General features: G+C 38.5%; 2 protein-coding genes across 8 annotated transcripts in view; one reads left to right on the top strand and one right to left on the bottom strand.

Moving 5' to 3' along the window:
• The window catches only part of LOC124168956 (zinc finger protein 1 homolog), a 32,386-nt gene extending 17,265 nt beyond the window's left edge, over positions 1 to 15,121 (top strand). For 3 of the 6 annotated variants that reach the window (XM_046547374.1, XM_046547373.1, XM_046547377.1), the window contains exons 10-12: positions 1,604 to 1,881; positions 2,491 to 2,656; positions 9,122 to 9,515. In XM_046547374.1, coding sequence (XP_046403330.1) covers positions 1,604 to 1,881; positions 2,491 to 2,656; positions 9,122 to 9,219 — 542 coding nt within the window. In that variant the 3' untranslated portion in view covers positions 9,220 to 9,515. Of the gene's footprint in view, positions 1 to 464; positions 624 to 1,603; positions 1,882 to 2,490; positions 2,657 to 9,121; positions 9,516 to 11,211; positions 11,353 to 13,254 lie in introns of those variants that run through there. The other 3 variants (XM_046547375.1, XR_006867015.1, XM_046547376.1) reach the window with 3 other exon arrangements.
• A 2,982-nt stretch (positions 15,122 to 18,103) lies between these two features.
• Positions 18,104 to 20,859, bottom strand: LOC124169477. 2 transcript variants are annotated; one of them, XM_046548094.1, is made up of 3 exons: positions 20,680 to 20,859; positions 20,185 to 20,343; positions 18,104 to 20,044 (listed from the first exon to the last, which is right to left on the bottom strand). In XM_046548094.1, exons 2-3 carry the CDS (start codon positions 20,325 to 20,327, stop codon positions 18,223 to 18,225), a joined length of 1,965 nt encoding a protein of 654 aa, XP_046404050.1. In that variant the 5' UTR covers positions 20,328 to 20,343; positions 20,680 to 20,859; the 3' UTR covers positions 18,104 to 18,222. The 2 variants fall into 2 exon arrangements, with proteins under 2 accessions (XP_046404050.1, XP_046404051.1); XM_046548095.1 differs by lacking the exon at positions 20,680 to 20,859 and having other exon boundaries at positions 18,104 to 20,055; positions 20,185 to 20,275.
• Positions 20,860 to 26,209: the final 5,350 nt, after the last annotated feature.

Genomic DNA, 26,209 nt, shown 5'->3' with positions numbered 1-26,209 from the left:
TTATAATGATGATAGTAATGGTTATAATACGTAATTCTTTATGTGCCAAAGGATTTAAGAAAAGCATGAGTACAATCATAGGGGTTATTTGATGCGTAGTGGTTATTTTAGTCATCAGTATTAGAGAGAGGTGCAATTCAATTGCATCAGCAATTCAGCATAGAATTGTTAAATTACTTAGAAAAATATGGGGTTCTCTTAAAAATTATTTTTGGAAAGTAAAGATCCTATTTCCTAAGAGTTAGCATCATATAAAAATTCATTTATGGAGTAATGCAATTTGGAGAGGAAAAATACCTTCACTTAGTACTTGAAAACGTTGTCGGGAGAGGAATTTTTTACAAGTTTAGGAGTTAATCGTGAAGTTTTAGCCCCATATCTTCTGGCTATGTAGCTGATTTCCTAGTTTGTACAAATAGTTAGTACAGGTTATTTTTTTCCATCACTTTATATCTTCATGGCAGAAGATGGAAGTAAGAGGAAAGTGGTTGCTATGGTATATTACACCAACCAACTTCCCTCTCTCCCCCACCTTGAAGTTTAAAATTGATCCCATGGTGCCCACTATCCTGGAGAACAGGGAACGCCTGGAATACTAGGGGAATTTCGATTTCCTGGAAAAGGTGAGGAAATTTAGCAAGTTTTGTGGAAAAATTGATTTTCAATGTATGCAGCATTCATCAATTTTTTTTTCATTCTTGCAAAGTGCCTTATGAATACACCAAAAACAAAGAAAAAATTAATTTTTAGTAGATTCTTTCGGTAATTTACTTTGATATGTTAGACCGTTAGATTGGAGTTCCTCTTTCTAAAACTTACCATTTAAAGTATTTTCTATTTTGATAGTCGCCTATTACAGTTAGTTTAAGAAAATTTATTAGCGGAAGTGGTTTCTGGAATTTAATCTTAGGCCTCTGCATTTCCTAGTGTTACATTAGCTGCCATGTTATCAAACGTCAAAAGTTGACATCTTTTGGGGGAAGTGGTACGTATTGTCCACCATTGTAATTGTACAGATTAGAATAATTGGATAATCTTGTGCTGTTTTTTTTCCTCATGAGAAGTTTTATATGTATAACTCAATTTAGCCTGTATTCATTGATTGCTGGTGGTTCAAAGAATCATTCAGCTCTGAAGAAGTTACTGGGAAGGCAGAATAAACGTCAGCTCTTTCTATGTCATGACGCAGGCAACCTCATCAAATCAGAATGAGTTCATGCGTAGACCGCAAAAGTTTTAACGATTTGATGACTGAGAGACACGTTCTGAGGAATCTGATTCATTTGTGTTAGTTTATATCATGTCAGCCATCTCTTGGTCAATGATATGGGATATATCTGGGGGAACTGATGCTCATACCCTTCCACCAAACATGCTGGCAATTAAAGTAATCTAGGTAGATTGGTGGTCTAATCATCTGCCTAGAAAGCGGGTCAGTGATTTGATTTGTGATCCTTGCATTTTTGGCCATTGTTTCACCTTAGCGCAATTCCTGTGTTCACTTCTATATTTTTGTGTTCCATTCCTTTTTTTCATGGTCTATTTGTAGTTATGTAATATATGCATCAATATATATTTATATTATTCTAAAATATCATTACAGATGTGATCAAGGAGGTTTCAAATTATATGCATACCTTTAAAGAAGAGATAATAAATGAGATTAGGGTTGCATTGCTTCCAGTTAAATTAAATATGGAAGATTGCCTTGAAAACCAGCTTGCATTGAGGAATTGCCTGGAAGGGAAAGGAAATCGTCCATCTCCTTCAAATGTGGCCATGGAACCTGTTATGCCTTTCAAACTTCCTGCAAATGAACGTGAAGAGATGATATACATTGAGTTTGATATAAAGAAGAAAAAGGGGTCTTTTAGATATTTGGTTAGTAAAATCTCCCCGACATATTTTTACTCTTGTGCAATGTTGTTGAAAAGACTTAATTTAAGTTTCCTGGGCTGAAGTTATGCCTTTTAGCAAACATTTAGTGGTACGTATTATCGTATTTTGTTGAATGATCCCCTTGAATAAATTGAATTGGTAATTATAGGTAAATTTGGCTCTCATTCTCACATTTTAGGCATAAAATACACAAGTTAAATAAATTAAATTGGTTGTTTGATGTACTCTTTTGAATCCAACTATTTCTTGCATGTACAAGTCCTAATCATTAGGTTAGGTCTCCTTTTGATGTTGAAACATGCTCACTGCATCTACTGCCCTAAAATGCATAATCATCATTTTGAAAATCCCAGTAATTCAGCTGATTTTTTGGTGCCCAAAAACACCTCAAACAGTATTTAATATTTGAGGCAAGCAACAAAACCAATTTTCATCTAAATCTGAGCAGGTATGATCAGCTCCTGCCCTGAGTTGACATAGAATGACCAGTATGTGTTTTTTTTTGTTATAATTTCTTTATGTCATTATAAAAGTGCATGCCATGAGTTATTTTCTTGACATTTTGTGCTTATCAGAAATTTTTTCCTCTAGGTTGATTATTTTCTGCTTGTAAAAAAATGCGATATGCAAAAGTGGGTGAGGACAAATTTGAACAGGACTGTGTCAAAAAACCTGGCAATGCTGTACAACTGGACAGGAAAGCAGAATAAACGTTCTTTTTCAGCTAGCTTCCCAAAATTTATTGAGGCATTTCATGGTGAGAGCATTATTTTATTTTTTACCATTTTCTCAATAAGGTTGTTGTCAAGTTTTCATATTTATTTTGAACTAAACCTGTTGACGATGATTCATAATGAAAGATAATTTGGTTTAAATCCACCCTTTAATTTGTAAACTACATAATCCTCATTCAACGCAGTAATGCCATATAAATGGGTGTAAGAGATGCACCATTTTTCCCAGAAATGCAGCTGAAAATGGAGGTGCATCTCATACACGAATTTCTCATCTCCCCCCCATCCCTTATTGCAAGTCCAAGGGGAACTGAGTGGCCTTGGTTACCAGCGTGATTCATTCATCTAAAACCCTAGGTCAAAAACAAGCGGGAAGCTGGGAAGTTATCCCTTAGTGAAATATTGTTACCATTCTCCTGTTTGCGTTTCGTACTTATAAGCATTGTGTCGGTACCTCAGAAGTGAACATAGAAAAGATCACTCTGGGTTTTTCGCTTCGGAGGTTGTGCTAAATTTACCGTCACAAGTGGGCATCCCATGGCGTTCATGCTGCAAATAGTAATTGCATATCAAACTTAGAGAAACGCGTTCTTTTGAAGGACAATAGCTGGTTAATAGTGAACATTTGTCTTGCCGAGTAATTTCTGTTATACCTAGGGCCTGATTTTTCAAAAATCATCTTCAGATACTATGATAAGGATTACTGCAATTGAAAATTATATTGGTGTTAAAGCCTGCGGTTGAAAACATTCAAATGAGTGTGTGCATTGTTGGACTAAATGGTGGATAGAAGGAATCAGAAATGCTTGTTAAGTGAAAAGTGCTGGAGGAGAGGTGGAGGGGAAGGAGTGCACTCCTTCCCTCTTTCAAGCAACGAGGTAATGAGGGACAAACACGTCTGATCTTGCATGTGACGTCATTGTCATCAAAGCGAAGACGGGTGAGCTATCAGGGTTCCCACTCAACCGTGAAAACCTTAAAACCATGAATAAGCCGTGAATTTCGTCTACCGTGAAAAAACATGGAAATAGCCGTGAAATTCGTCGTAAAACCTTGAAAACCTCTCGAACTTGATTGTAGATCTACGATTGACAGATCAAAAGAAAAATCGATATGTCGTCCATATTTCAAGGTCAGTCACTCGCAGACACTGTCCACGCATTTATCTGCATACGTGTATTCGAAGCGCAATTATTAATTGGTCCGTGTGTCATGACAACACACAGACCTAAGGCTGTGATTGGAAGACCTTTAACCAAAGTGATCATTAACCCTGGCGAGAAAACAGACACCTCTTCACTTCCCTGTCATCCTCCATTTTCCCACTCACAACCTTTAGCCGGCCCTACATAAGTTTCGCTAACGATAGGCGACGTCATAAGAGCACTTTCAATGCTGCGTTTGCATTCCTGGCGTTTATCGCGTTTGCTATATTTTTAGTTAACGTGCGGCCAGTGATTTTTATGTGATCAATATTTCTTCCTAAAATGTCTAATCAACAGACCGTGAATTTGACACAATTTAGACCGATAAAAACCTGGAAAAAACCGTGAGTTTTATAATTTAGTTGGAGTGGGAACCCTGGCTATGTGATGTACGCAGTTTGCGTTACCAGAAGTTTCCAGTCCGTCTTGTTTGAGTGCACTCTTGCTACACTTGTTTATTCGTAAATTGTGCCGTTTGAATTATGTTGAATTTTATTGCTAGAAAGCCAAGTGTTAATCAATTAGAGGTTAAAAAACTTAAATGATGTCATAAATGCTTCACGTTAGGTCTCGTTCTTTTTTGAACCTTGTGCGTGTCATACAATTGCTGAAAGCTGTCGAGATACCTTCAGGCTCAGTAGGTGACTCACCTAGCATTTGACCTCCAGAAACTGGAAAAATTGAAGCTGGTAGACAGGAATAGGTCAGTTGATGAGATGGAGTAGGAATGGAACACGTTTCCATTGTCCCCGTGTAACTTGATATTTTCCTTTGAAGCTAATGATTTATGGTCTGTGTGGTATGGGAAAGGAAAAAAAAACATCAGAGGCATGGGCTAATGGAGGACCAAGGGTGATTTTGTGAAATCTGCGGCGTGGATACTTTTGACGTTATTATCCTAAGGCACTGAGATTTCCCCAAATATTATTCAATCTCTTAGGAAGATTCACACTATGCGACTTTCATATTTTGCCTTAAAATTTTCCATGGCTGAAATACTGTTGCAGTACTTCAATGAGAGCTTTTAAACAAATTTTTCCATTAGTGGGATAAGCATCGCAGTGCAATGGCGTGTGCAAAGAGAGGATGATAACTCTTTCCACTCCCTCTAATGGCACGCTTAATGAAAGCATTGATGTAAAATTTTGGATCCAGGTTCAATTTCTTTAGCGAATTTGGGTCCCAAGAATCCGATGAAGAGCATCATCCGTGGATATTTGGATCCGAGGTATCCGATCCGACTATGCCTAGTAAGCATCATAAGGTCAAGGCTACAGGTGAATGCCAACATACGATTCATGTAAATGTAGCTTAAAAATGCAGCGTAAATGTTTAGCGTTGAAAGTGGAAATTTTGATAACCGTGGAAAGTCCAGGTATAAGTGTGCAACACCGTGCGATGAGATGAAGAAAAATGCAGTAAAAATGTTTTTCTTTGGCTCTGATGCTGCAAATATGGCTGCGTCTCTTACACTAGTTTATACAGTATCTTCATTGTCAGGGTAACATTTTAATCAGTTTGGTGGGTAAATATTGCCCAGATAATGATATTGTTACATTTGTTGAAAATATTCTGCACCTGGTCAAGTTTTCCATGGTGGACATTTTGATGTTCTGCTATTATTGTCGTCAAGCAGGGATTGATTATGGTTGTTATTTTGGAGGTGTGGCAATTATCATCTTATACCAAATTGGTTGTCATGATGGCCCGATGGTAAGCTCTATGACCTTTGACCCCTATTATGACCTAAGGGGTAAAAAAATCAACAATACAGATCCATGAACTGCAAAACTGACTTGGGCACCCTTTAAAACCTATGGTTTGATGTGTTAGTTGTCACAATGGCCCGACATTTACATCTATGACCTTTGACCTCTGTATTAACCTTGAAGGTTAATTAGTGGATAATATGGGTATTAGGACAATACCATTGACTTGGGCAACCTTTAAAACCGAGGGATCGACACCTTTGTTGGTATGCTATTCTTTTTGCCACCCTTATGACCTTGACTGTGACCTTACTGGGTCAATGGTTGAATTTTCGTAAATAAAAGTGTTATTTTCTGTGTCCAAAAACCTCAGAATTGACATCTTGGTCAATGAAATTGAGACTTTCTTCTATCTCGATATTTTTGACATTGAAACCCCATAAGGAAAATTCAAAATTTTGGTTTGGACCCGCATTGTGATGTCAAAAGGTCAAAATTGTAAAATGTTGTTTACACTCAACAAAACTTAGGACCTTTCCTCATAAGTATGCCGATTTTCTTGAATATTGCTTGATGTGAAGTTACTTAAATTAGAAGTCAAAAATGGCTCGCAGCCTGTGGGACAATCTGTACAGTGCATTCTAATCGATTGTGTCTAAGGTCTAATACTCGTAGAGGAGTGGCTTTTAGGCATTTATAAATTATTTTTTAGCATTGCAATTTTTATCTTGTGAAAAAAACTTTCATTTGAGATCATTACAATCTATTTTTTGCTTCTACGGAGTTAAAACAACGTATGGTTTATAAATCTAGGTGTGGGTTTACACGAAGTCATTTTTCATTGTGAATTTCTCTTACTTCATTAAAGTTAAGCCTGAAATTATTTCTCATAAACCTGTTTTGGCATGGTATTTTTTGTGCTGAAAATTTAAATAAAATGCAACTTGAATCTTCGACTTATGCTAGGGGGTCTGTTCTCATAAATTAAATTTTGGCAAAGGGTATGCAAGAAATTTTTTTTTGACTTGTGCCCGCTTTTTGTGTGCATTCTAAAAATGATATGAGTGAAACACAACCGTGGCTACATTGCTAAAACGGTTCTATGTGAAGTGGTAAATGATCACTTTGTAAACAAAATCCCATTGTCATGACATCTTGTAACTTTCTTTTTCATAAACATAAGACTGATTCATTATTTTTTTATGGTAAATTTAAAAAAAATTAAGAGACCTGTATTTTTTTCGTTTCTTGATCCTTTGCCGATTTCTCAAGCTATTTTCAGTTAATAATGGACTGCCTTAAACCTTTCATGCATGAGTTGATGGTGTCACGCACTTCTGTTGAGTGGGTCACTGCTTCTCCTGTAGTCCTCGGTAGGAAGTGGCTTTTATTTAGCCCTTTTCTGAGGGCACCTATATTTGGAAAACGTTTTCAGTGCTACGAGTTGCATGAGAATATTTTAAAACTCTCTGTACGGAGCTCTTTTTTGGGGTGGAGTTACCCGGGTATTTTCGTCCCTTGAGATTTGGGGCCCAACTCAACAGGATGCCCATCCCTACTTAAAATATAACCACATTGCAATGGATTCCTGCGGTGAGAATGGTCATAAATGAGTGGGAGGGTCGGGCTTATTTGCCGAGGAGTGGCCCTAAGGACTGGCTAAGCTGTCTCAGGCCGGGCCTGAATGCATCAAACAATGGCTAACTCAGCGGTCACTTCTTTGCCCTCACATCGACCAGAGCCCTCGTCCCATCGTTTGCATCGAAAACTCTGTAATAGCTATATCTGACGTCAGGTGTTCTGTGTATGAAAATGCCCGTCGGCTCCACCCAACGTCCAGTGCGAAAGGGTGGAATTTTACTTGGATCTTGGATTTCAACCCTTTAACCTTTTTGCTGCTGGAGTACATGATTTAGATAACAGACTGTGCGGGAGAGAACCAAGAAATATTTTTCCCTCTAGCCTGGCTGAGCGTCTTGCAAGGAGTGAACCTTTCCGAGGAAACCCTTCTTTCTTACCAATGGATGGGCCTAATTTGGGCATTTGTCATAGAGATATTGAAACATTCAGTGCGGAGTATGCCAATGGACGTGGCCCCATCCTAGCCGAGATACGGAGCACGTCAATTGACGTTGCTCTGCTGGACGGGCCGGGAGCCCTTTCTCCGCCTCCGTTCGTGGCTAATATCCACTTCAGAGTCTTCCGATCGTGTGTATGGACTTAGGCGAGCTTCCCTCTTTCGAAGCATGTGCGCCATTTATATAAAGCAGTATTTGAACGGAAGTTATGGTGCATTAACCTCCCTGAATTTTTCTTTCTTATTTTTACAGGCGATTTGGATGACTTTAATGAAAATCAGGTCCGCATTGAATGTTTTTAACAGTGTGGAGTGGGAAGGAAACAGTACGAAATGGGCAGTACGATAAGGAATGCCGGAAGGCACACCCCTGTGAGGGGCGGTTGGGGGGAGTTAAGCTGCATTAGCGATCCCTTCAGTGAGGAAAAGTGCGCTTGGGTAGCAGTAAAAATTTGGGAAACTGACATAGGTAGTGGAGCAATGGCCAAATGGTGAAAAACGTTTTTCCCACATTCAGCATACAAAAGTTGAAAGACATTCCTGCTGACTAAGGGTTAAAATGTGTGATGGGGAGTACGATTGATATAAGGAGAAAATCAGATGAATTGTTTAATATTTAGAGATCGCTGAAGAATTCTAAATGCAAAACCAATACAGTAGACCCTTGTTAGTACAATGTTATTACAAAGTTCTGGTTTTTTACAGAGTAATTTGTTGGTCCTTACGAAAAGGCTAATGCAATCTATTGTAAAAGAAACGTTATTAGAAAATTTTCAATTCTTCACAATAACAAACCTCAGTCCCCGTCCGGGCGGTTACAAAATGAACTTTATCCCAAAGTTCCATGGGTAGGCAATAGTATTTAGGTGGATATATACTATGCTACGTCATAATCATTGGACTACATTTAAGTCTCGTATGTCATACACATGACTCAGAAGATATTCTGCACTGCAACACATGGCTCCCATGCTTTGCACTGCATCGCACGTAGTGCAAAGTATGGGAGATTGAACAGACAAGAAATTTTGAAGTTAGAGCGTAGGTTTCCGCGGCGATGGTCTGATCTCTGCATTTTTCCAGGGTTTTCCAGGGTAACCCTGGAAAAATGCAGAGATCAAGAAATTTTGAATTTTGACTAGGTATGTTTTTTGCGATGATTACTTTAAAGAAAGGCTTATACAAATTTTTTTTTATGAACCTCAGGTTTTTCGGTCCCATGAACTATAAAAGAATGAGAGTTTACGGTAGTATTCTGTGTGATCTGTGGTTACGAGATGGTTATTTACCAAATTGTACATTTTCATAATAAACATGTTTCAGTTATCATGGTTACAAGATGTCATATTTATGGTGTCCTTTCACCAGATCTCGCTTACTCTTGGGGCATAGTTTACGATACATTTTGGAAGATAAACTCCATTGTGATATTAACAGGAATAGACCTTAAGCCTAGTCTTGTTCTACCTGACTAACTCTAAGTTATGGTGCTTGCAGTGGCTGCCAGATCCCTCTTCCGAGGTAAATATGATGCGAGCATGATTAATAGTGAAATTAAAAAGTGGCTAAGGAATGCCAGGGCAAGGAAGATATGACTCTGCCACTCTGCGGAATTTTAAGGTAATGACCAAGAGCATTCACAAATTGTGGATGACTTGATGAAATAAATAAAAATATTACTATACATAATTGTGATTGATGTGTTTGATGTACATGTTTTCACAGTATGTATCATGCACATCGTATGTGACTATGTCAAATGAAGATTAAATATTTTGGCAGTATTATTGTGATTTTTAAATGCATTTTAAATTTTATAATTGTGAATCTATGTCATGTTGTTCTTATAATATGAATTTTTGTAGGTTAAATAAATAATTTTCAAGTTAAATGATGTTTATATTATTCATGACCTGTGCTTTGATTCCTGTGTAACTGCATCCAGTCATTCTGCGGAAATACTTATCATTCTTGTTTTGGTAAAACCAAATTAAGGTTTTAAAGATAATTTGTGGTAAGTTTAATTACATATTACTTACGTCCGATGATGAATGCTGAGAAGCATGTTATTTAAAAATTATTTTCACTTTTTTACTATTTACAAAAATTTAAAGTAGAAGATTTGCAGCAGGAAAGAAGACAAATGAAGAAAATTCATGAACGAGATGCAGCCTTACATTAGTACATATTGATGTTATTCCCAGTAGGTGTTTGTAGGGAAACATCTTTAGCATTATGCTATTGGATAAAAGCTCTGCAATGTGAATTACAGCAGACTTCTGACTGTCCGACTGTGGATTATCTGTGCTGCAGATTATCTGTTCATGAGTTTCATACTCCTTCGATGTTTTTTGACGATCTGTATAAAAAACTAAATCGGGCACAAAAACACTTAAGTTATTGCATTTTAATGCAAGACAATGTCGGACTTATTGTGTATTTCCATTAGAATTCCCTTCATAAAAGGAATTATTGTATCTACTTGCTTAATAGGAATGCCTCAAGTTGACTTGGACATCTGCTGTCTAGCACAACAGAAGACGGATTGGTGTTGGGAAAAAACTCTTGATTAATTATAGAAGATTCATCAATGATTAACTGTAATCTTGTACATATATTATGAAAAATGTTATCTACAATCTCTAAATGTATTTTTCATATGGTAAATGGGCAATTATTGCTGTGGCCTTGCACGCCAAGTGAACCGGAGTATTTGTTCCACTCAGGCATGTTTATGCCGCGACCAGTCAGAGTCAAACTGGAGAGGAAAGGAATAGTAAAAGTGAAGGCAGTGGGGGAAATGAAAGTAGAGATTGCATGAGGCACAGCCAGGTGCTCAGCTGTATAGACAGTTTGCTGGAGTATATGGAGGAGTGGGAATATAAGTATGTACATACAATCACGTTATTGACACTGAAAAGATTGCAATCGAGTGAAAGAAGCTATCAATGAGTCCGGAATAGCAAACCATGTGCATAAAGTATTGAATGCATCCTTAAGGTAGGTTCACATGGAACATTTTTCGAGTTAGCCTATTGTGTCACACCTATTGACTTGGACTTCTTTCTTAAATTCACAGTAAGGCCTGTTCCCTTTCATTTTATCCACAAATTGGATCTCGTCCTTCTCCTCATCCGTAAACCTCACAGATTTGACATGTTCCTTAACATCTCCTCCCAGCTCTTCACTTGGTCAATCCAAAATTTCTGTCTCCTCTGTATCTCGTCTAGAAGATTCCTGTCACCAGCCATGCCCGGCACTTTGTTTTTCCTCTTCCTCTCTATCCAGTGAACCATTTCCACTCTCCTCAGCACCTACATCTTGAATGCATCTGCTATTTTCTCATCCTCTTTACTTAGTGTCCACATTTGTAACGTTCCGCACTCCAGATCAAAGTGAGCACAAATATTTGTTTTGAAGAAGCGGACCTGAAAGTGTTAAATAAGTTTTTTTTGACATGGAGGCACAAACTGTAAGCCTCCTACGAATATTTTGGAATGGATTTTGCTTCTTGACATCATAATTTAAAATTATTGAAAAAAACTGCATTATTACGAAGCACTCATGGTTGCCTTTCTCTCTTTCAGATCTGCATGAATAATGACCTCAGCGCAAATTTATCAGTGAAACAGGAAGAGATTTGTGAGGTGGAAGTGATTGATGAGGATTCTTCTCCTGAGAAAGCTGTTTATAATGTTGTGGGTGTACCAATCAGGATGGAAGATGAGGTAAATACTTCCTTACATAGATTTATTAAAATTTATCGAGAAATTTCCTTTTTTTTTGTCTATAAATTTATTAAAAGTAATACACCTGACTAATTGGAAAAAGCGTTAATGCTAATGCTAATTTTTGGCATAAATGAATTTGATGTCCGCAAGGATACAAACAGTAGTGAAAAAAGATTTCCATCTTTTCTAGGTAATGTAGACCAACTACATAATATATTTCACACTTAGTACCTCTGATGTATTTCATCACCAGCATTGCTAATTAAGTAAAATATCTTTAAGTCATGTGAGTCAGCTGTTACCAAAGTTTTTGTTTTTTTTTCTTCGATGGAATGTTTCATTCATATTTACTGGCCTCATTAATGTGACTGTGATGTATAAGAGATTTTGATAGGAGAATATCACTTAATTTCATGGAATGTCTGCCTACTCCTTCGTCTACAGGGAATATCATATCATTTCGTGGAATGTCATACAAGACATTCCACGAAATGTCTAGTATTGCAACATTGTCAGGTGCAAATACAGGAAACTGTACATATACAGGTGGATACTTGTATCCTGTATTTGAACCTCACTATGTACAGTTTACATACAGGCACCTATCTATACCTTTATTCTGCATTTGCACCTAGCAATGTCGCACAGCGACCAAACTCGTTGTTATTAAAATCAAATGTGAAGTTTACAGTTTTTTATTTAGCATGAATCAATTTCACCATGTCTCACCTCAACAGGGGCACAGCCAGGAATTAAGGCTAGGGGGGGTTTCAGGCGCAACTAATACTGGGGTGTCTGGGTGTATGGCATACCTGCCAGGGTAATCGGGAGGTGCGAAGGCCCTCCGCCTGAAAAGAATTAAGATAAATGGTTAAAAATGGTGAGTTTTACGGCCTCTGAGGGATATTTTATTAATCCTTACACTATTCTGTAAGTAATAATTATCCAAATAAATAAAATAGATTAAACTTAAAAAATTGTCTGAGCTCTGGGGGGGGGGGGGGTTTATCCCCCAAAACCCCCCCCCTCGCTGCGCCACTGCACCTCAAACTGTCAATTTTATGGTGGCTGACTTCTTCTCCTTGCCTATAACCAGTATGCAAACATGTTCTTTCTAATGGCATTGCACAGATCTTTTGGTGAGTCCGTAGTGTGATTTGCCACTGCTGGAAATGACTTCATAAAATCCTTCATGCATTGTTGGTGGCAGTATACAGTGAAACCTCGATATAACGACACCCCACGGTGCACTAATAAACACTCGCTATAGCGAATTGTCGCTTTACCGGAGGTGGAGCAAATAATAGCCAATATACCTGTTGCGAACAGATATACAGGAACAGGAGTGGTGCGGCGACAGATAAACATCTATCCGATAAACGTAAGCATAAATCCACACGAAAGGCGATGTTTTTTTGCATCACTAAATTTCCTTACTCAAAAAACGACTAACTATTCAAACAATTTATAAGCGCCGTACTGAATAAAAATCATGTAAAGCATTGTTTCGTCAATCATTGTATTTATCGAACGACAGTTTACCACTTAAATTTAAGACTGAGCACTCCATTAACTTCATTTCTAACAGATCGCTAGCAATTACAGAGGTTAAGGAGTCGTGGTGAAAGTCTTCCGGCGGTGAAACCCTCGCTATAGCAAAAGCCAACACCGAAAGGGTCTCGTAAAAACGAATTTTTTAACACGCTTATTATAGGGTCAATTGACGGTGCATCGGCTATCTCTCGTAATAGCGGGGGTGTCGCTATAGCCCGTACTCGCTTTAACGAGGTTCCACTGTAGGTTGAGGTCTCTCTTCACCAAACCTAAGCCAAAATTCTGTTTGTTGCACCGAGTGAGTCATTACCAAAGCAGTGTTTCCAAATTCAATTGTCTTTGCAGGTGGCTGAAGTCTCTGATATAAAAAGAGAACCAATATCATCAGGAAGATGCAGCTTTGCTGGGGATTCTACCTCCAAATTCTTCAGCATTCACGAGGACACAGAGGCGCTTGTCTGCCATCTCTGCAGGAAGAGGTTTTCCGTGGAGAGCAATTTTGAAGAACACCTTTCCATGCATGTCAACACCACATGGTTTAAATGTCCTAAGTGTGGTAATGATTTTCACGAGAAGGAAGACTTATTAAAATTATTACGCATACAGCCCAAAGTGCAGCGGTACGAGTGTTACTATTGCAAAAAGTGGTTTATGTCGAAACACAGACTGTTGGAGCACTCAACCTTGCATTTGGATCTCAAGCCTTTGAAGTGTGACCATTGCGACAAGTCGTTTGCGCACAAGAGCTGTCTGTCTCATCATTTGCACACCCAGCATAATGAACGATTTGACTGCACAATTTGTGGGAAGTGGTTTGTGACGTGGAAATACCTCAACCTTCACTTGAACATGCACTCTGGTACTAGGCCATATAAGTGTACGACCTGCGGGAAGAGATTCAAGAACAAGGGTTACCTCACAAATCATCAGTACATGCACACAGATGCTCTTCGCTTCAAATGTGTGATCTGTCATATGAGCTTTAAGTGGGGCAAGGTTCTGAAAAAGCACATGGCGCAGTGCCATTCCAGGCCGTTCCACTGCCAAAAGTGCACCGAATATTTCCCATCCATGCAAGAGTTGGTGAATCATGATGCCACTCACGCGAGCCATAAGCCTTACTCGTGCGCAAAGTGTAAGAAGAGTTTCAAGTGGAAGAACACTTTGAGGAGACATATGATCCTGTACTGTCCCTCCTCGGAATCAAGCAGTCATCAAGTATTTTAAAATATATGTCAGCAGAAGTGAGCAAGGTTCATATCTGCCAGGGTAGTAAAAAGCAGGAGTGGAAATCAGGGAATTCTCAGGGAAATCATACCTATTATCATATGATCCTGTACTGTCCCTCCTCTAAATCAAGCAGTCACCAAGTATTTTAAAATAGATGTCAGCAGAAGTGAGCAAGGTGCTTACCTGCCAGGGTAGTAAAAAGGGGGAAATCAGGGAATTCCCAGGGAAATCATACATATTATCGTCTATGGTCCTGAGCTCTGAATAAATTAAGTGCCCTTCAGTTTAAATGATAAACAAAGATATTGTACTGCCCACTTAATTTTATTCTACAGCTCTACTACATGTGCTTTGATTGGCTTGCAATTATCATCAGGTCATAAGGTCACAAGGTCACCTGATGATTGCAAGCCAATCGAAACACATGTAGTAGAGCTGTAAAATAATATTATGTGGGCAGTATGATATCTTTATATATATCATCTGATTTGCTGATCCTTGATATCTCTCCAAAAGAAGTTGACTGTTTGCCAGTTTCCCACCCTAAACAGAATTAACTGTGAAGGTGGATTGGAGCTATCTGAATGAAATTCCATTGAATGATACAATGTCTAATTAGCAAATGGTGTATTACCCGGGAAATTCAATGCAGATTTGGTCACTCATGCGCCCTAATGATAACCATCCCGAGAAAATCGCACTGTGGCATTATATTTTAGGAATTGTTAATATTTGTGCTATTAAGTTACTGTATTTGTTATATGCTGTAGAAAATTAACTCATAGTGTCTATCTTTCCTTAACTCTCCCAGCCTCATCAGTGAGGCTCACTGACAGAGTCTGGGCCTGCAGGAAGGGCCCCACCCTCACACCTTGTGAGGTATTTGGAACACGGTGTATAGGAGCCCCAAGGCCTAGGTGGTAGAGGTGGGCTAAACACTTCATTTTGACGAATCGTTCACTTTGAACCTGTTCAGTAAAAAGAGCAGTTCAAAATATGTACTCACAACGAACAGTGAGGGCCATTCAGCTACAAAATACTGTTTATCAGGCGTATAGAGTATATGAAAGCTTAGCGTGGTATCGTATGGTTTTTGCAGCATGTTATAGTGATTTCAAGCAAATAAAGTCCTGGGCCTTTCAGTGGTTATCTGTTTGCTGGAAAAGTTCTGCTGTCCACTCCTAGTGTAAACCAGAATGAATATTTATCAACTGATGTTATTCACGTATTTAGTGCCAGAAAAGTCTTTAAATGCTCCTCTTATGAGCAACTTAGACTGTTATAAACAGCTAATTGTTCTATATAAATATTTTGAGTATAAATATCATTTGTGAATATGTATCTCTTTTAGACTCCTCTGTAAGGTATTAATTTTTTCTCCTCGTTTTGGTAGTTCAATTCTTTTTGACCCATCACTATTAGATGGGTTCATCCAAATGGCTTGTTGTGGAGGTGTTATTTGGATTAAATCTTGCATAGTAATATTCCATAGAAAATTTCCACTTTACTAAGCACGGGTTCAGCTCTTAACAATTCTGGTTGAAAGTATTATTCTTTGTAACATTCTGTTATTTATTTGGAATTCATCTACCTCCCACTTATATTGTTCTTTATTATTATAGTCACCTGGATTGGGAAGCTAAAATAGTCATCAGTCATTTTGTTGCGGAACTAAATTGTAAGTATTTGTACTGTTCTAGCTTTATGCTGTTTGAAAATTTTTTTGTTCATAAACATGAAGTGGCAACTCTTTAGTTACTGAGCGTGGTGTAACTATGGGGGAGATGAGGGGGTAGATCCCTCCCAAAGCCTCAGAGAAGTAAAAAAATTATTTATAACTATTGTCTAGTTTTGACGCATAATAACTGCATCTGCTTTAAGTTAAATTTTTAGTGCCAAAATGATGTAAAAGATATTTCCAGGCATCCCATCCTAAAGCCGTCCCACCCTAAAGCCTATTCCTTGTTATGCCTCTGTACTGAGCTATGGCAATGCAAACATATTTTTGAATGCACTCAGCCGTTACTATGAAAACAGTTTTCATCAGTAGCAGTTTAGACATTTTAATTAGTACTCTGGATTTTTTAAGGACATAATTAATCGTTGAGCTTAGTTAAATGAGAGCTTTAAGCAAGTGTCAGGAATAGGAATGCAATATCACCCATTTTGAGATAAATTATTTCAAAATATTGTAACTGCACACATAGGTCCAACCTGAATTATTTAATATCCTTAAAATTCAGAGTATTAAATAAGGTGACGGCAAAGTGCAACCAAATTTTTGCGTTGCTGTAGCTCAGTAACTAAGTATTTGCAACCCCATGTCATTAGGACAGAAATGCTTAAAATTGTCTTCCCTACCACATCCTGAAGTATTTCAGATTTCTCTTGAAACAACCTATATGTATATCTGTTTTGTCACTCATCGGGTATATGCCTGTTTAATTATTTTCCGTCACCTCTTTTCTACTCCCATCACAGTTGGCAGATTATTTGAAATATTTTTGCCATTTTGAATACAAATCAGATTTTGCTAATCGTTCATCGAATTTTGGGGGAGAGTAGTGGCCTAGTTGGTAGAGTTCTGGGCTACTGAACAAAGGGTCCTGAGTTCAAATCCTGGGTTAAGCCTTCAGGCACCCCAATACAAAACCCTCAAAGTGTGAGGTGACATGGGGAAAGGATTTGGCCACACTTCCGTGAAAATGGGAAATTCACAAGCCTGTCTGGAGCATGCTCTACCCTCACCTATTCAAACATGCCTTCCCCCTTCAGACGCTTAAAATGTAGACTACATTTTAAATATAGTTATCATTACGTTCTTTTTATTTAGTGTATTATGGAGTCTCAATACTTTAATTTCATATTAATAACTTTCATATTTAAATAAAGAAAATATTTTGTACATTAATTGTTGTGTGTTGTGTTTATTCTCAAATATGGGAAGACCATTTGCCTGTCAGATCCTTGTGACCCCCCAGAAAAAAATCCTAGATCCATCCTTGTATTTGCCTAACCCTTTATTTTCCCCATGTAAAAATTTTTGTTTTTTGTTCATGTTGAGTTCCTATTGTATTGTACCGCATTATGTTCCTAATGGATAATTCCTAGAAAATAAATCATATAATTATTTTTGTAGCCTTTGAGGTTCCATCAAGTAAACTGTGGAGCAGCTATAACCAGAAAGTCGCTCCTGAATAAGGTTTCGAATCCTGATCAACGGAAATGATTTTTTCTCTGTGGAATTTTTGCTCAATTTGTGCATTGCAGGTGACTAAAGTTTTCACTGTGGCTTGTCCTGTTATTGTTAAATTAGAATATTCTATTTTGTTGACTCTGTCTTCAAACATTTTTCGTAATGATTGGTGGGTGAGTGCAGAAAGTGAGGGAAATGAAGATTTTTGTTGGGCAGAAGTCATGGAATTAAGATCAAGAATCTTGGAATGCATGAGAAGTGTTCCTGCTGCGGTTGTGTATTTACTCGAAGCCCTGTGGGTGGGGGCGCATGAAAGAATACCTCCACAGCATCCCTGCTTGTCGTATGAGGCGACTAAAAGGGTTTTAGGTTTCCTGAAGGGTTCACTTTTACTTATACCACTACTTTTGCATAATCAAACTTGGTTCAATTCCTTGTTGTACAGGATAATAATAACCATAATTTATTTGCCCATGAGATCCATTGTAGTAGGGGAGGGTGGGGCACAGTGAAACAAAAATTATTATTTTGCCTATAAAAACATTGCTTTTGAAAATAAAATAACAATGAAAATATATAAATGGTGCTTGTCATTTTCTTCACTATTCCTACTTTAAAAAATGGAATTATTTAAAAAAGCAATGGATTTACATCAATTTTTGTAGTGATATGTCAATTGTTTCACTGTGCCCCATGTGTGGGGCACAGTGAAACAGGGCCTTTTTTACTTATGGGGCACAGTGAAACACATTTTTTCAGATTTTATAATACCATTTATTTTTACCTTTGGCAATATTTTCACTAGAATGAAACTCACAATGCATGAATACAGTAATGGATTAAAAAACATGAAACAAACTGCACCTTAGTCAGTGATAATTAGAAGCTTAACGAACATCTAAATTGGCAAATGAAATTTTAAATGAAATAAACCTTTTCATTCTTGCAGTTCCTTTGCGATAAGAAGGAGGTGGTAAAACTAATTTAATGTCTTTCATGCTGACAGATGCTATATCTTCAATATGTGGGAAAAAAAATGAATTTGGCACTTTGGAACTTTTTCGTAAATATGTAACTTCAGCGCCATTGTGTTTTCTTGCTTCTTTAATTATTCTACCTACATAGTAGAATTTTTTCTTCGATGAAAACTCAATCAAAACATAATCACCAACTTTTACTGTACCTACTTTATTTCCAAAACCTTCTAAAATATCCTCATTACCTTCCAAGGGGTTTGAAAGTCCTCCCTCTGACGTGGTGTCTGAATTTTGATGGGGCCCCTCACAGTTATCAATGGCAACATTGGCATTAAATAAACTTCTGCATGATTTAGTTGCCTCAGAAGTTTTTTTTCCTATAGCTGTATTTTTCTTTTCCATCATACGGATTTTTTCTGGTGTGTCTGTTATGATCATACTTTTGCCTGGTTCTCTTTTCCTGGTTGAATTTTTCCTTGGAGCGGCTTTAGGATAGCCCTTGAACTGAGCAGGACTTTGAAAAGTTCTTTTATCTTCACCTTGACCATTGTTTAAACTGGAAGTACTTGCAGTTGCTCTTAATTCTTGGCTCAATAAGTCACACTCTTCAGTTTCAGGAGAAGGCTGGTCTGTTACAGAACTACTCAAGAAATCTGCCTCGGTGAAAATGTGCCTATTATATGGATATATTCCAGTTTTTTTGAATCCATTAATAATAGTAGCTGGAGTCATAGCCTTTTGATGGGCAAAATTGACGCATCCTGCAATATGGTAGATGGAAAGAGCTTTACCTGGATTGCTTTTGTTCCAGGAATCAACTGCTGCGGCATAATAGGTCTTAAATGGAGCATAACAGGAAACATCCAAGGGCTGTAATTTGGCACTGCAATGAGGTGGAAGAGTCACAATCATTATGCCATACTCTTTTGCCAAATCTATTACTTGTATACTAATATGGCTTTGGTGATTATCCATTATTAGCAGTGTAGGGTCTTCTTTACTTGTTTTTGTATGTTTGATGAAGTGCTTAATAACTTCAGGAAATATTTCTGCTGTCATCCAACCACTTTTCGATGTCAGTCCAAGAGAGCCAGGAGGGGCATTGATCAACATATGATCACTGAACTTGACCCTTGGGAAAACAAATGCAGGGGGTATGGTGTTTCCGGATGCACTCACAAAACAGCATGTAGTAACTAGAGTTCCCCTTTCACCTGCTGTTACATTATTTACCCCTTTGGATCCCTTTTCTGCAATCACCTTGGCAGACTTATTTACGACTGTTGAGGTACCAGTTTCATCTAGATTCCATATTCTGGAACCATCACCAAAACATTCTGAACGTCTTAAGGCTGCACCAAGATTGTCAAAAAATGTTTTCACTGTGTGTGCATTAAATGATGTGCAACGAGAAAGAGAACAGTTTTCAGGCTGCCGAATGCTTAAATTTGGATTTCGCTTCAAGAACAATCGTAGCCAGTCTAAACCTGCAGCAGAGTCATCATGCCAGTTTTTTGGCACTTGTATAGAGTTCACCACTGCCATTTCATAAGCTAGCTCTCGAGTGTTACGAGTCGACTGACCATAACAGAGTTTTGAGCATGTTATCAAATAGTCAGCCAAGCACTTTTCTTGTTCAGCTGTAAAAATCAATCTGGATTGATATTTTGGTGTCATGCGAACATGTTCACCAGTCCCTTCATCACTAGCCTTTTTTTGCTTACTCACATACCTGAAAAGAATCTTTTCAAAATTATTATTTGGAAAATTTGAATGTCAGTTTACGTTTACTGTTTATTTGAAATTTAAAAAAATTTTCAGAAAACTTTCAATGTTACAAGATGTTCACATGCAAAAAACAAATAAACATACCGACTGAGTGTTACATAATTGACATTACATTCTTTGGCTGCTTTCCTGATTGAATAGTTTTCATGCAGAACAAGATGAACTGCAGCGCGCATTTCACCATCTGTGAAGGATCCAATATGGCTCTTTCTTATTCTATTCCTCATTTTTGGAATCTTTATTCTGAAAATAATGAAATTCCATCAGAATAACAATAATAATTACTATAGTAATCCACACTGCATATTTCAAGTCAAATAGTTCTTCCTAAATGAGACATGGGGCACAGTGAAACATGTTTCACTGTGCCCCATTTATCTTGTTTCAGTGTGCCCCACCAGGCCATCTTGAATAAATAAACTTACTGCATGAAAACAAATGAAGATATAGAAATATGTTTGGTGGTCTCCAAAACTTAAGAAATGGTAACAGTAAATACAATGATAAGTTAAGATTTCCCATGAAAAGGAAAAGTTTGTCAGTGTGAAATAATTCTTTGGAATTATTTACTTTTCTCACCTTAAAATAGGTTTTGATCCATCAACAGGAGACTAGAAGAGCACAAGCCATGAGACTGCAGCAGCTGTTGTGGTGTTAGTTCCTTAATATAACACAGAGAGCACTAATTCATAGAATTGTCAGGAGGAGGGAAATTTGAATTGTTTCACCCTGCCCCATGTTTCACTGTGCCCCACCCTCCCCTACAAGCTGCAAGCATATAAGGCACATCAAAACACATAATTTATTATTTAATTCAGTCCAAAAACAGTGAGGCCAATTACAAAGGACAGAAAATAACCAGAGAATTATTTACTAATATTAAGTAAAACGTAACCTAAAAGGTCAGATTAACTGTATTTGCTATTAATATTATTTGAGACGAGCCTCTGGTCATTGAGGAAATGGCGATCAGCGAAGTCAAAAATAACCCCTATATCTTTCTGAGAGGTTAATGAAGGAGTATGATGTCCAGATAAGCAATAATTATGACTCTGGATGGAACTGCGTTGGGTGAAAGGTAGGATGGTGCACTTAGATTAATTTCCAGACACCATATCTTAGACCATTGGTCTACAGTATCAAGAGCCCTCTGGAAAGGAAAGCAGTCTGTTGGAGAAACTATTTGTTTGAAAATTTTACAATCATCAGCATATAGTGAGATATTACATGTGGTTGAGGAGATAATATCGACTAGATCGTCTATGTACACTGCGAATGGTAAAGGCCTGAGAACACTACCTTTCGGAACTCCTGATGTAACTGGTACTGTCAAGGTGTGTGACCCGTCTACTAAAGTTTGTTTTTTTCTATTTGATAGGAATGATGATAGAATAGAAAGGAAATTACCATGGACATTATAGCGATTCTCTTGTTAGATGAGTAGTAACTGATGGTTGATGTTGTCAAAAGCTTTAGCAAAATCAATATAGTGTAACCCTACGGGCGCCGTCCCTCCGGTACACTGAAATATAAAACCATTGTGCCAGGCTAGCGTCATCGGCTGTGGGCCGTGAAATAGGTTCTCCATGAAATACGTGGCAGGTATAGGGGCGGACGTACGGAGACTAAGTTTGTAACATAATCATTTGTTGGTCTAATAAATACCACACGTAAAAAAACAATGCAACACACAGAATCCATTCATTGCACAGAACCAACCAAATCATGGGCTGAGCTCGGTTGCGGGTAGATTGCGAGAGCACGGAAGCATAAGCAAAAGTGCTGTTGCGACCCAACAAAAAAACTTAAAGGACGGGAAACCCATGCTTCACCCAGCCCACCCCCAATTCTGCAATCAATTTGTAATGATCTTGTGCGAGAGAGTTAACCAGCGTAGGATGACCGCCGAGAAGTCGATGACAGGTCAGGTGGTATTGGCTGAAGGTTGGAGGCGCCGGGAAGTCGATGACAGGTCAGTTGGCATTGGCTGAAGTATGGAGGCGCCGGGAAGTCGATTACAGGTCAGGTGGCCCAGGCCGAGCTCTCTGGAGGCACCGCGCGGCTACCGGAACGGCGCGGGCGTCTTGCAGTAACTGGGTGGCCGCCGATATAGCATCTCAACACCAACTTCCGAACTCCTTGACAGTTAGCGCTCGAGAGAGAGACAGCCAGCCTGTCTCCCTCTCGCGGCCACCACTCTCCTCTCCCTTCCCCTCTTCTCCTGTGCCTTGATCAGCTGACTCCCTCGCCGCCGGTTGCTGACTCATGCCGGTCTGGTGCGCCCGGTAAACTCTATGCCGGTCTGGTGCGCCCGGTAAACTCTCTCTCGCATGGATTCCGTATTAAAACAAACCCTTAACCGCTCATGCCTTCGCTCTCGCAACCACCCAGCGGCCTTGCGTTGTTACAATAGCATACATCCAGCTGTGATGAAGTCTCAAATGCATCAATGCAATGTTTGTGCATAATGGACAGATTTGTAACTGTAGATGATCTGGGAAGAAAACCATGCTGTTCATTGGATGTGAAGGGAAGAGAGATAGACAACAGGCATTGATGAATGATGCGTTCACAAATAGTTGATAGAATTGGAAAAATTGAAATAGGACAGTAAGACTCCACAGAAGATTTCTTTCCGGATTTGAAGAGGGAAAATGCTGCCAATTTTCCACACTGAAGGAATGTATGCCGTTAAAAATGATGGACAGGGGTACAAGCATAAATCAATACTAGCCAAAAACAAATACAATCAGTAATAATAATTTTTATTGGTCCTAGAACTTAACATAGTAAAGTATAAGCTAAGTCAATACAAAAAATACATAATGTGGCATCCCACCCCTGGCTCGCCCGGATATTTAGATGGAACCGGGGGGAGATGTCTCACAAAACAAAAAAAATGCCAAACTCCGCGTCGATCCCTCCCGCACGAGACCCACGGGACAAAGCAATGTTACTCGCGTCGTACAATTTAAGATAAATGAAAATATTCTCCTCCCTAGGAGATACGCGTGGCCTGACACGCTGTGACTGCCTAGGCATATTAGAAGAGTAAAGTCCGGGATGGACGGTCGGCGAGATGGGCTGCAGACGGGACAAACCTCCAGGACACATTGCGTGTCGGATCCTTTATTATTCGAATGTACATTTCACAGTAATTGTCGTCATTAAACCATTTCCTTTCCGGAGACAAGAGAGCACTGCTTGGTTGTCAACACATACAACAAGTTTAATGTGTAGTGTCCCAGCAGAATACACTCCTACACTTCCAAGTCCTGTTATGAATTTATCAGACTCTGCATCTACTGTTCCATATCAGTCTTTTAAGATAATCTCATAAGCAACTTGCATTACCGAGTCGTAGTAATGATGGGTGTTATACACAAATGATGTACCCTTACAACTAGCACTTGACCCCCACATAGAGCCGTAAGCGGTAAATGTGCCCTGGATTGAGGAATTGTAAGAGGAGACATCTATAGCTGTATCAAAGAGACGCACCTTCATGCTCCTTAGAGCCTCGACACATGTGTGGTAAGTATAAGGGACGATTCTCGTAGAGATTCCTCCTGTCACTGAGGATGCATGGCTATGCATGCCACAGTGGGTTATATGAACAATTGTTTTTGTATAACATGCTGAATAAGGGATGCTGGAGTATCGCCTTTTCTGGATCAGTTGTATGTGGACATTTTCTGACGTCACTCGTTGAGGGACTTCGTCACATGGTTTCACTTCCTTAATGGACACAGCTGAGTATTTCACGTCTGGATGTTTACAGTCATACCCAATTAATCCACTAACAAGGGAAAGTCCCATTAGGAGCACAAAGAAGACCTCCTTTGTCATGATGTTAACAGAACAATACGAGAGTCAAAAGAAAGAATCTAAGTTTTAAACCAAGATTACATGTGATGTTGTGTTTAATCTGTATAGGTTTATAGTAGTTTATTATGGTCACAGAGATTCAGCAGTTCGGTACATAGGTTTTAGTGATGCACTGGGATACACACAGCCAGAAGGCTCCGCCTCTTCCGTCAAAGGAGCGGATGCTGGCTCATTCTTATGGCTTGCATTATGGTTTCTGCCTTTCATACTTATAAGCAAATGAGCAATGTTATCCCAAACACAACCTGCTAGAGCTAAACTAAATCCATACTCTTTGTAAAGTGCATATCCGTTCATTACAGAGTCAAGAACCATCTTAATAACTTTAATGAGGATGAAGAATCCTATTATACCGGACATAAAATGGCCAAAGTCAGAAAAGATTCCCCATGTCTTAGCTATAAATGACGAAGTTAAATGGTCAACTGTGGCCTCGTCTAAATAAGAATGTATTGAGCTGCCCTGAGAATCTACATTTTTACCTATAAACCGATTAGCGATGACCTTTGCAAGTGCAGACTGACTAGTAGCCAATAAGATATTTGTCTGCCACTCGTTGTGGTCATGCTGAGAATAAATCCCAGACTGAGCTAAAGATTTTGGGCTCTTGTATTCCCATCGTGGTTGAGTGTTCGGATCTAAGATGATTGGTGAAGGAATTATAACAGGGGTTGGATTAACATTGTACCATTGGTCTTTAAAATGAAAAACAACTGGCATGATAGGCGAACACTCAACTTCTTCGCTGTAGTCTTGAAGTATTTGAGTCTTGGATGCCAAGTACTTGGTCTTGTTGTTGTAGGATACTGGCAGATCCATGTAACATTTTTGATTATTTTGAATACTCACAAACACAGGTACACAATGTAGAAGGTAAGCTATTTCTCCTCGTCGTATTGCGGTTGTACCTGGACGTTTCGTGTAAGCGAAGGCAAATTCATCCTCGCTAATGCTAGCCAAGGATAAAAGATTGGTTAATGTTTGATGGATTGTTAACACTTTGAGTGCTAGCGCTTTAAAGCCTCATCCTTACTCCAGTGCTGGGCATTTTTACGAAAGTTTAGAAATATTTAATAATTTTACTACAATACATAGAAATTGAAAATAAAGACGACCATATTGTTTATAAATTTATCTTTAATTATGTATTTAGGCATAATATACGCAAATAATATAATATTTTTGCCATCTCTACAAAAATAATCAATTTTCTTAAAAATAGAAAATTGAAAATTCCGGATTTGTAATAGAAATGATTATCACAAGTAAAATTAAATATACATTTTCCTTTCAAATACCATTATGTGAAGTGTGAGCATCATTTTTATCGACTATTTATGTTACATAATTTTTTTTGTATGATATATTTGAAAGCATGGAGATACACAAAATCCTAAATTGAAAATTTTGCACTCAAAAGATGTGTCCTTTCTCCTTGCCTTCCCTGATTGCTCTGTACCCTTGTCAGAGCACACTTTACATCTTCTTTGAGCCCTTTTCTTTTCTGGGGGAATTGGTATTCTACTGAGAAAATGTTTTCCGGAGAGACGGGTTAGATGACCTCCACTGGGACCAGGTCCTGATGAAGGTTCTTCCTGAGTAATTGCAAGGTCACTGCGGAGTTCCTTCATGAAAGATGTCATTGGAATTTTTTTCCCTGTAACTTGGTTATACAAGACACATGCATTTTGTACTGTCATCAAAAGCATGTGGAAAGCTAATTTCCTCCACCATTTCATACTACGGTGGTCAAATACACCATAGGACATACGCTGGTCAGAAAGGTCTACACCAATTTTCTTTCTTATTATAGTTCACCACTGCAACTGGCTTAGTTCTTTGGTTACCTCTTCTATCACTATAGGTCACCATTTCTGATGTATGTCGTGTACTTATGATGTATACATCACGCTTATCCTTCCAACATAACACGAGTACATTACCTTTCCTCCTGTAAACTTGTTCCCCACGACTTAGTTGAGGATTACGAAGAGCACTGGGCATCCCTCTCCTATTTTTTGCGTTGTTCCTACCAACCCCGTTTGGAGACCTTCCAATTCCATGGCAAGCAAGGGACTTGTATAGTACCTGTCTGTATACAAAGTATGCCCTTTTCCGGCTAAGTTTCCAAGAAGCCTTGTAACAACATCTTTCACAGCATTGTCCTGACCGCAAAATACGTCGAAGTTCCAAATTATACCCAGAATCAGATTCAGAGAGC

The sequence above is a fragment of the Ischnura elegans genome, chromosome 12 (genome assembly GCF_921293095.1).
Source record: "Ischnura elegans chromosome 12, ioIscEleg1.1, whole genome shotgun sequence".
Classification (NCBI taxonomy): domain Eukaryota; kingdom Metazoa; phylum Arthropoda; class Insecta; order Odonata; family Coenagrionidae; genus Ischnura; species Ischnura elegans.
The sequence above is the reverse complement of the archived record's forward strand: the minus strand, read 5'-3'. Positions and strand labels throughout refer to the sequence as shown.

Bases quoted from the DNA above. Each gene is read 5' to 3' on its own strand.
- LOC124169477 (XM_046548094.1), bottom strand. From the start codon at position 20,327: ATGAGGAATAGAATAAGAAAGAGCCATATTGGATCCTTCACAGATGGT. The intron at 20,045-20,184 runs GTATGTTTATTT...GATTCTTTTCAG, and splicing joins AATTATGTAACACTCAGTCG to GTATGTGAGTAAGCAAAAAA.